At 50.5% G+C, this 11,117-nt stretch overlaps 1 protein-coding gene across 2 annotated transcripts; it reads left to right on the top strand.

Moving 5' to 3' along the window:
• The first annotated feature begins 239 nt into the window (after positions 1–239).
• On the top strand, positions 240–10,323 carry SIGLEC8 (sialic acid binding Ig like lectin 8). 2 transcript variants are annotated; one of them, NM_001009040.1, is given in 8 exon segments: positions 331–763; positions 1,775–2,155; positions 2,359–2,637; positions 2,858–2,905; positions 3,811–4,080; positions 4,653–4,749; positions 5,122–5,218; positions 10,135–10,323. In NM_001009040.1, coding segments are annotated over 8 exon segments (1,794 nt in total).
• The last annotated feature ends 794 nt before the right edge of the window (positions 10,324–11,117 follow it).

Genomic DNA, 11,117 nt, shown 5'->3' with positions numbered 1-11,117 from the left:
CCTTATGGAAAATATCACCCAAGGGGAAGGGCACTGAGAGGGAGGCAGTGGGCGGGGTGGGCCCTGCATGGGGTGGGAATCTGGGTGAGTCTTTCATCCTCTCTGGCCTCAGGGTCCCCAGGAGTGGACGGGGTAGTGGACGGTGGATCTTCCAGGGGTGACCCGGCCCTGACAGTGTCTGTGTGTGAAGTTCCTCCTGTGAGGTCACCGTTCAGACCTCACCCCCAACTTCCTGTGCGGCTTCCTCGAAATCTTGAGTTCTTAGTTCCTGAGAGAAGAACCCTGAGGAACAGACTTACCTCAGCAACCCTGGCACCTCCAACCCGACACATGCTACTGCTGCTGCTACTGCTACTGCTGCCACCCCTGCTCTGTGGGAGAGTGGGGGCTAAGGAACAGAAGGATTACCTGCTGACAATGCAGAAGTCCGTGACGGTGCAGGAGGGCCTGTGTGTCTCTGTGCTTTGCTCCTTCTCCTACCCCCAAAATGGCTGGACTGACTCCGATCCAGTTCATGGCTACTGGTTCCGGGCAGGGGACCATGTAAGCCGGAACGTTCCAGTGGCCACAAACAACCCAGCTCGAGCAGTGCAGGAGGAGACTCGGGACCGATTCCACCTCCTTGGGGACCCACAGAACAAGGATTGTACCCTGAGCATCAGAGACACCAGAGAGAGTGATGCAGGGACATACGTCTTTCGTGTAGAGAGAGGAAATATGAAATGGAATTATAAATATGACCAGCTCTCTGTGAATGTGACAGGTAAGGCACGGGCTCCAAGAGAGGCCAAAGGCAAATGTGATGAGGGCTTTAGGGCACGGCTGAGATGGGACACATGTCCTGGGAGGGGGCCGGGGGTGATGGACTCAGGAGAGGAGCTGGACCAGAGCCTGAGCTTCCCCAGGACCGCACCTTGGATGCCCCTCCGGATCCTGCAAGCCCCTCCCCTCACCAGCCCTGACCCACAGGCCTGACATCCTCATCCTGCTCTGACGCTGGCATTGTGGCATGTGGGGCCTTATGACTCCTTGTTTTGGGGCCTGTCCTAGGCACGGCAGGGGTTTAGCAGCATCCCAGGCCTCTCCCTACCAGATGCCAGAAGCACCCACCCCACCCATGCAGTGAGACAATAACAATTATCTCCACACATTGTCAAACGTCCTGGGGGGTTAAGTCCTCCCCAGTTGAGAGCCTTAGGTCTACACAACCCCGTGACTCTCTCAGGCCAGGCCAGGGAGGAAGCACTTCCTGGCGCAAACCAAGGGCAGCAGAGGCACCTGAGCCTGGACAGGGAGACTCAGCACACGGCCCCTCCATCTCTCATGCCCCAAGGTCCTCAGAGATCCACATTTAGATGCTCAAAAGACAGGAGGGACCTCCACAATGGTCCAGAGGCTGGGAGGGCAGGACCCACGTGTCTGGTGCAGGCCCTGGTGCTTCAGGGAAGCCCAGAGGTAGGAGGTGGGACACGGTCTCTGCTCCTCCCTGGGTGGGTCTCTAGGGTCTCTGAGCTTCAGGGTTTCCTTCACTCTGTGCAGAGGGAACGAGTTCCTATAGCGTGTGGGTTTGCAGTTTCTCTTCCATGCAGGGCTGAGGTCTCCAGCTCCTCTCCAGCCCCCTGTGGGTCCCACAGCCCTGCCCCTCCTCTCCCTCCCCCTTCTCTGCTCACACAGGGAGCCCAGGAAGCCTCTGCCTCAGAGATGCTGCTGCCCCTGCTATGGGCAAATGAAGAGAGGGACAGTGGGGGCTGGGCTGACCCTCGTTTCTCCACAGCGTCCCAGGACCTACTGTCAAGATACAGGCTGGAGGTGCCAGAGTCGGTGACTGTGCAGGAGGGTCTGTGTGTCTCTGTGCCCTGCAGTGTCCTTTACCCCCATTGCAACTGGACTGCCTCTAGCCCTGTTTATGGATCCTGGTTCAAGGAAGGGGCCGATATACCATGCGATATTCCAGTGGCCACAAACACCCCAAGTGGAAAAGTGCAAGAGGATACCCAGGGTCGATTCCTCCTCCTTGGGGACCCACAGACCAACAACTGCTCCCTGAGCATCAGAGATGCCAGGAAGGGGGATTCAGGGAAGTACTACTTCCAGGTGGAGAGAGGAAGCAGGAAATGGAACTACATATATGACAAGCTCTCTGTGCATGTGACAGGTAAATCTCTGGCTCTAGGACCAGCCAGAGGGGAAGGCCTGAGGGCCACAGGGTAGGGCTGAGATGGGACCCCCATCCTGGGAGGGAGTTGGAGGTGAAGCATGTCTGGCTCAGGGGAGGAGTAAGACCAGAGCCTGAGCCTCCTCAGCACCACACTTCAGACTCCAACACCCTCATTTTGCCTGTCTCCCTTTCATCACCAGCCCTGACTCACTTGCCCACCTTCTCCATCCCGGGGACCCTGGAGTCTGGCCACCCCAGGAACCTGACCTGCTCTGTGCCCTGGGCCTGTGAACAGGGGACGCCCCCCACAATCACCTGGATGGGGGCCTCCGTGTCCTCCCTGGAACCCACTATCTCCCGCTCCTCGATGCTCAGCCTCATCCCAAAGCCCCAGGACCATGGCACCAGCCTTACCTGTCAGGTGACCTTGCCTGGGGCCGGCGTGACCACGACCAGGGCTGTCCGACTCAACATATCCTGTGAGTTCTGGGCCAGGACATCTAGGTCTTTGATCGGGATTCCCCGAGGCCAGTTGGATGTGGGACCCAGACTCAAGGATCTGGGTCCTGGAATCTTGGCTGGCAGTTGGGGGTCAGGAGGATGCTGGCTCCACCTTCCCCATTTATGGGGCTCCTGGGGAGACAGGGTCAGTATCCCGGGTCCTCAAAGTGATGGGATCTCCTTGTCTTTCTGTTCCAGATCCTCCTCAGAACTTGACCATGACTGTCTTCCAAGGAGATGGCACAGGTAAGATGGAGTCCTCTCCCTGGGGCTGGAGGAGCAGAGCCTTCAACTCAGGGGAGAGCCAGGTCCCTCCTTATCCTGGACTCACCCTGGTGACCTGAGACCCCTTTGTGGGTGAAACCCGGGCCCCCCCTCCCTCATCCTCAGCCTTGTGGCCACCTGAGCACCTTCTCATCACCCCCTCACTCCCCTTGAACTCCTCCACACACACACCTATTTTGGCCCCACAGCAAGGGCAGAGGGACATTCACACAGCAGCTCAAGGATTTGAGGCCTCTTATCTTCCAGCTCCTGAATATTGCCTCCTACCTCATCTTTTTATTTTCACCAATAGTTCTGAGCTATATTCTTTTGGATACATGCTATAGTCACATGGGCAAAAATTTATAATGCACAGCAGAGTCTGTCCCCAGAATCGACCAGGGTCTGTCCAGGCTGTCCTGAGCCTTGGTTTGTGCACCTGGAGGATCTCAGAGGTCGTTTGATGTCAGTAGTGAGACTGTTTGCACCCTCCTCTAGGGCTGTGTGTCATTCCACTGTCTGAATAGTCTCTAATTTTGTGGCATCTTCTAATGGAAGATCACGGCACTAATTTTATCCTACAGCACAAACACTGCAATGAATAATGTTGTATCTACTCCCACAAGGAATATCTAAGTGTATGGAATAAAGTCCTAAAAGCAAAATATAGCAGTGTCATATGTCTTTCTGATTATGAAAGGTACAGTGAAATTGTTCTAATTAAAGATGGACAAGTTTACATCCCCAACAGTGAGCAGTGAATGTGCATATGTCCCTACAATTCAGCATGTATCAGTGTCTGTTCCATTCACCACTCTCTTTCTGTATCCTTCCTCCCTGCCTCGATCACTTTGTCTCTCTCTGCCCCTCTGTCTCTTTCTCTACAGCATCCACAACCTTGAGGAATGGCTCAGCCCTTTCAGTCCTGGAGGGCCAGTCCCTGCACCTTGTCTGTGCTGTCGACAGCAATCCCCCTGCCAGGCTGAGCTGGACCTGGGGGAGCCTGACCCTGAGCCCCTCACAGTCCTCGAACCTTGGGGTGCTGGAGCTGCCTCGAGTGCATGTGAAGGATGAAGGGGAATTCACCTGCCGAGCTCAGAACCCTCTAGGCTCCCAGCACATTTCCCTGAGCCTCTCCCTGCAAAACGAGTACACAGGTGGGTAGGGGAGGGTCTGGAGGAGGAGAACACACATGTCCCACCCTCAGGGTCCAGCTGGGAGACCTGGAATTTCCCTGCAACCCACAGCATCACAGTCCTCTTCCTGCCAAGCAGTGAGTGCGGGGTGGGGAGAGGGGAGGAGTTGATCTTGGAGGGGAGGAGCTGGGGCCTGGACAAGTGTGTTTGGGGATACAAGGGCCTTGCTTTCCAGTGCCTGGACTAGTGTGAGGCAAGTGAGGCACTCACTTTGGGCACACAATTTAAGAACCAAAAATAAAACAACTCAGCAAGCAAGAGAAATAATCTTGCCATGTGATTATCTTTTCGAAAATTAAAAATTATTGTAAAATAATTCCATGGTGAACACTAATCAAAATTTTAAATAAAGGCAGACTGCACCCAGCACTCTCATGCCTCAGTGACCTCAGGAGAAGTTCCCTTCCGTCCTTGTTCTTTCTGTCCGGGAAGCGGAACTGGGGTACCCAAGTCTGGGGCCCTACAGGCAGTGGGAGGAGAAGAGGCCCAGTTCTTGGAGGGTAAACCCCAAAACAACTCCAATCCATCCTCAGGCAAAATGAGGCCTATATCAGGAGTGACGCTAGGGGCGGTCGGGGGAGCTGGAGCCACAGCCCTGGTCTTCCTGTCCTTCTGCATCATCTTCGTTGTGTGAGCATTGACCCTGGGGAGGAAGAGCCTTGGGGGAGGGCAGGCTGGGAACAAAATCCCTGAAGCCAGACCTGGAAGGACCTGGATGGGTCAAGAGCTTGAAGCAAGGGCCAGAATGAGGTCATGGGTGCATGGTAAGAATTTCATGAGCGCCCCTGTTTGTGGAGCTCCATGTCTGTGGCAAACCTCAGACCCTACTGCCCAGGAAAAAAGAGCTTCTGTTTTCGACATTGGGGTCTCTGGAATGGGACCACTCCCCACCCGCCTCAGTTACCCCTCCAGCTCCCCAGTAGGAAATACAGGGCAGGGGTTGGTCTGCCCACTGCACCCCGATGTGACCACACTGAAGGGCTCTCTGGTCTTTTCACTCAGAGTGAGGTCCTGCAGGAAGAAATCGGCAAGGCCAGCAGTGGGCGTGGGGGATACAGGCATGGAGGACACAAATGCTGTCAGGGGCTCAGCCTCTCAGGTGAGTGAGCATTGAATCACAGCCCTTCTCCCCTGCTTTCTCCCAGGCCAGGCATGGTAGGGCATTATTTCCTCACTGTCCTTCCTTTCTTCCCCTACAGCCGAAAAATCACGTCCTGTCCACTTTTTCCTCAAAAGAACAGCTTTCATTGCCCTCCCCATCCCATCCTGACCCCTCTCACTGCTGAAGCCTCTGGATCTCTGTCTGGGACCTCCTCACCTCCCTGCCTCTTGCCTCCCCTTCCCGGCCTGGAGGGACAGTTCCACAGCCATCACTGTCTGCTTCCTCTGCATGTTGAATAGCTTTTGCTTCAAGTTCCATTTGGCTCAGCAGAGCACTGTCACTAATCTGGGTTTATTTAAATCTCTGTTCTCCAGGAATTTTTTGTTTTTATTTTTATTTATTTATTTATTTTGAGACAGAGTTTTGATCTTGTTGCCCAGGCTGAAGTGCGGTGGTGCGATCTCAGCTCACCACCACCTCCACCTCCCGGGTTCAAGTAATTCTGCCTCAGCCTCTCGAGTAGCTGGGATTACATACACGAGCCACCATGCCCGGCTAATTTTGTATTTTTAGTAGAGACGGAGTTTCTCCATGTTGGTCAGGCTGGTCTCAAACTCCCAACCTCAGGTGATCGCCTGCCTCAGCTTCCCAAAGTGCTGGGATTATAGGCGTGAGCCACCGCGCCCAGGCTTTCCATGGACTTTTTATATTAATTTTGATTTTTTAAATATTGTGTTAAAATTGTATTCATCTTCATTGCTGAGATTTGGGGCACCCTTTTAATTTTGTGCTCTGGGTAAGGGCCTCCCTGGCTTTGCTCCAATCCCAGCCCCGCTCCAGCCACTCCTGCCTCTGCTCCATGCTCCATCAACGCTGGACTCCAGTGTCATCACCAACAAGGTTATTTGTGTCTCTACATCTTCACATTGGCTGTTCCTCCTCCTCAGATGCTTTTTTTCTCCCCACTCCCTGATTCCTATTCATCCTTCATGCCCTGATATAAATATTACACTCATCATTTATTGATTGTATTGAATGTGACTGGAAGCCTGTGGAAGGTTTCGAGTAGCAGAGTAACATCCATCCCTTCATTCATTAATTCATTCAGGAAAAGTTATAGAGCATCTCCTAAGAGAAGATGCCAGCGACCCATCTGTGGAAAACATTTAAAAGTCTTGGGCTCATCGAAGTTTAATTCTATACAGAGGGATATGGCCAAACCAATCAACTAATCAAAACTAATAAAACAACAAATGAATAAAATATAAAGATAGATATATACTTTAGGGAAAATGCAATGTAGAAGAAATAGGAAGTTCCAAGGAGAAGGCTTGTGGGTTTATTTTTGTTTATTCATCCAACCATTTATCCATCATCCATCCTTCCGTCTGTCCATCCGTCCATCCATCCAACCTCCCACCCACCCGTCCGTCCATCCACTCATCCATCCATCCATCCATCCATCCATCCACCCACCCACCCACCCGTCCATCCATCCATCCATCCATCCATCCATCCATCCACCCACCCACCCGTCCGTCCGTCCATCCATCCATCCATCCATCCATCCACCCACCCACCCGTCCATCCATCCATCCACCCATCCATCCATCCAACCATCTACGGTGGAAAATAACACATAACATAAAATTTACCACCTAAACTTTATTAAGTTTATGGTTGTGCTAGATCTCTAGAACCCTTTTATCTTGCAAAACTGAAACTCCACATTCGTTGAACAATAACTCCGCCCTTTCCCTCCCATCCTCTTCATCCTCCTGCAGCCACTGGAAACCACCAATTTTACTTTATTTTCCTATGAATTTGACTATTCTAGATACCTCATATAAGTGAAATCATACAGTATTGCTCATCTTGTGACTGGACGATTTACTTAACAAATATCCTCAAGGTTCACCCACATTGTAAGGTGTGACAAGATTTCCTTCTTTTTAAAGGGTAATTAATATTGCATTGTGTGTATGTTTACCGCATTTTCTTTATCCATTTATCTGTTGATGTACACTTGGGTTGCTTCCACCTCTTGGTTATTGTGAATAATGCTGCCGTGAGCATGGGCAGGCAGATATCTTTTCAATATCCTGCTTTTAATTCTTTTGGGTGTATATCCACAAGTAGGGTTTCTGGACTCTAAGATTATTCTGTTTTTTAATATCTTAAGGAACTGCCATACTGTTTTCCACAGTGGCTACACTATTTTACATTCCCACAAATGTCACACAAGGGTTCCCATTTCTCCACGTCCTCACCAACGCTTGTTACTTTTTGGTTTTCGTTTGTTTTTGACAGTGGCCATCCTAATGCGTGTGAGGTGATATCTCATTAAGGCTTTGATTTGCATTTTCTAATCATTAGTGATGTTTTCATATGCTTCTTTTGATTTGTATATCACCTTTAGAGAAAGTCTATGAGAGTTTAAGCCTATTTTTGAAACTGTTTTGTTTCTCTGCTGTTGAGTTCTAAGAGTTTTTTTTATATATTCTGGATATTAAAACTTTTTTCAGATGTATGGCTTGAAAATATTTTCTACCATTCTGTAGGATGACTTGTGTTTCTGTCAGTGATGTTTGAGCACAGGAATGAAGGAGGCTCAGATCTGACACTGACTGTGAGAAAGAGCATTCCAGACAGAGGGAAGAACAGGGTGAGGCTCAGGCACAGGAGGGACCAGTGAGAGGATCCACAAGGACGTCTGTGTGATTAGACAGAGGGAAGCAAGGCCAAGAACAGGAAATGACTTTGGAGAAGTTGAGCCTGTGTGTGAATCGTGTCTGGCTGCACAGGGCACTGTGAGCATTTGGAGAGTTTTGTGCAAGAGACCATGATTAACTTTCATTTTCATGGGATCCCTCTGGCCGTTGTGTGCAGAAGAGACTGTGTGGTAGAGGAAAGACAGAGCAGAGAAGATAGAGAGGAGGCTGGTGAACATCTCAGGCAGGAAGTGGTGCTGGCTGGAACCAAGATGGCAGTGGTGGTGGACATGGCTGTCTTATGGGTAAATTCTGAAGTTAGACTTATGAGAATTGCCAATAGATTGGGTGTACAATGTGAATGACAGAGAGGGAGCAAGAAGACTTCCAGATTTTTGCCCCAAGCCATGGGTAGAATGGAGGGGTCAGTCATTGAGGCAGAAAAGATTGTGCAAAAAAAGAGATCTGGGGGAAAAAAGGAGGGGTTCAGATAGAATAGGTTGCATTTTGTGTGCCTTTCGACAAGAATATGTGGGTTTGAAGTATACTATTGGATCAAGGACTATAGTCAGGAGGGGAGAGGGCTGGGTGTAAATTTGGAAGTCGTCAGCCTATTGAAGGCATGAAGACAACACAGTGGATGAGATTGCAAAGCAAAAGTAAAGAAGAGCTCAGGGCTGCTCTGATATTTAGGGTCAGGGAGATGTGGAGCATCTAGCAAAAGGGCTGCCAAGAAGGTGAGATGGAGCCAGAAAGCACGATGTCCTGTAGTTAAGTCAAGAAGGGCTTCTGTGTAGGGAAGGTGAGCAGCTGGGTCCTCGGCTGCTGCGAAGTCCAAGAAGGAGAAGACTGCAAGACGGACATTTGGACTCAGCCAAGCAGTGGTCATGGTGACCTTGATAACAGCAGTGCTGAGATGTGGTGTGTGTGTGTGTGTGTGAATGTTAATTTGAGTAATCAAGACAGAATGGGGGAGTGAGATCACAAACAGTTCCATGGAGCATCTGCTGTGCAGGGGAGTAGCAGGGAAGTTCAGAGATGAAGGAGGAGCCTCCCAGGCAGCCTCTGTCACTCTCCACCGTGTGAGTCTGTATTAGTTTCCTGTGGCTGCTGTGACAAATTGCCACACATTTCCTGGCTTCAAACAACATACATGGATTAACTTAAAGTTCTGAAGGTCACAAGCCCAAAATGGGTGTCTCTGGGCTAAAATCAAGGCATTGGCAGGCAGGGCCAGTTCCTTCTGGAAGATCCAGGGGAGGATGCGCTTTCTCACCTTTTCCAGCTTCTAGAGGCACCTGCATTCCTTGGCTCAGGACCCTCCCTCTGCCTGCAAGTCAAGCAGCCTGGCATCTTCCAATCTATCTATGCCCTCCTCCTTTCACTACTTGTAAGGACCCCTGTGATTCCACTGGGCCCACCCAAGTAATCCAGGATAATTTCCCCATCTCAGTATCCTTAACCTAATCCCATCTGTAAAGCCCCTTTAGCCATGTAAGGTAACAGATCAACAGGTTCCAGGGGATTAGGGCATGGACATTTTGGAGGGGTCATTATTCTTCCTACAAGAGGGATATAATTTATTTTATTGACTTGTCTTCCCCACACCACCAAACTGTGAGCTTCTCAAGGGCAGGTGCCATGTCTGAATCAAGGCCCTGTAATTCTCTCTCACTTGCCCTCTTCCTGCCCATCTTATCATAATTCACACATAGATATTCATTTGTTTGGCAGTCATTTATTGCCATCTCCTTCAGTTAAAGAGTGAGATGCAGGGGGTCAGAGCCTATGCCTACCATGTCCACCACAGTCCATCCAGCACTCAGCCCAGGAACTCACACACAGGAGGCCTCAGCAGGACTCCAGGCTTTGGGGTCAGAAGGAACTGACTGGATTGGGTCCCAGTATAAGAGGGAGTTTGCGCAGGGTACTTAACCACTTCTACCTCAGTTTTCAAATTTATAAAATGGAGACAATAATAATATCTTACTATGGAATTGTTGTTGGAAGTTAATGAGATTAGTAAACACCAAATAAGGTGATAATTGAGTATTAAACATTAGAGGAACGTATTAAAGAGATTTCAGCAAAGTGCACATGGGATGAATGGAGGAAGGAACTCCTGGGCTTCCTTCCTGGACGCTCTCTGGTGCATGCTGGCCCCACTGCTCTGCACTGACTCCCTTCTCTTCCTCCATTCAGGGACCTCTGATTGAATCCCCGGCAGATGACAGCCCCCCACACCATGCTCCGCCAGCCCTGGCCACCCCCTTCCCAGAGGAAGGAGAGATCCAGTATGCATCCCTCAGCTTCCACAAAGCGAGGCCTCAGTACCCACAGGAACAGGAGGCCATCGGCTATGAGTACTCCGAGATCAACATCCTCAAGTGAGAAACTGCAGAGACTCAGGCCTGTTTGAGGGCTCACGACCCCTCCAGCAAAGAAGCCCGAGGCTGATTCCTTTAGAATTAACAGCCCTCCATGCTGTGCAACAGGACATCAGAACTTTATTGCTCCTGTCTAACTGAAAATGCATGCCTGATGACCAAACTCTCCCTTTCCCCATCCAATCGGTCCACACTCCCCGCCCCGGCCTCTGGTACCCACCATTCTCTTCTCTACTTCTCTGAGGTCGACTATTTTAGGTTCCAAATATAGTGAGATCGTAGAGTGTTTGTCTCTGTACCTGGCTTATTTCAACTCAATGTTCTCTAGGTTCATCCGTGTTGTTCCAAATAACAGAATAATGTATTGAATATTTCAAAATGGCTAAAAGAGAGGAGTTTAAATGTTGTCACACACACAAAAAAATTAAATATTTGAGCTGACGGATGTACTAATCATGCTGACGATGGTTCCACGGTGCATCCAGGTGAGGGAGCCTCACTGGGGCTGAGTTCAGGTCGCTCAGATACTCAGGGCAGGGCTGAAATTTAATCCCTGCCTGATTCTAAGGTCTCTTCTCTCATCCGGCACTGAGTGGAACCACCACTGATTGGCACCCCTTGGCCATAAGTTTACAGCATCGCTGTTGATTCCACGGGTGAAGAAATCTGAGAAGCTGGAAGCGCCGGAGCTGAGGGAGGAGGCGCTTGGAATTAGAGCCCAGCTTTGCGCATGGCCCGCCCCGACCTGCAACCCATTGACCAGCTCTGATTGGCAGATGAAGCGCCCAATGGCCACGC

Source organism: Pan troglodytes, chromosome 20 (genome assembly GCF_028858775.2).
Source record: "Pan troglodytes isolate AG18354 chromosome 20, NHGRI_mPanTro3-v2.0_pri, whole genome shotgun sequence".
NCBI lineage: Eukaryota > Metazoa > Chordata > Mammalia > Primates > Hominidae > Pan > Pan troglodytes.
This window is presented reverse-complemented; position numbering and strand designations above follow the sequence as displayed.

Coding starts and splice junctions, on each gene's coding strand:
- SIGLEC8 (XM_016934009.4), top strand. CDS start 331: ATGCTACTGCTGCTGCTACTGCTACTGCTGCCACCCCTGCTCTGTGGG. Junction 764..1,774: donor GCTCTCTGTGAATGTGACAG/GTAAGGCACGGG, acceptor GTTTCTCCACAG/CGTCCCAGGACCTACTGTCA. Junction 2,156..2,358: donor GCTCTCTGTGCATGTGACAG/GTAAATCTCTGG, acceptor TTTCATCACCAG/CCCTGACTCACTTGCCCACC.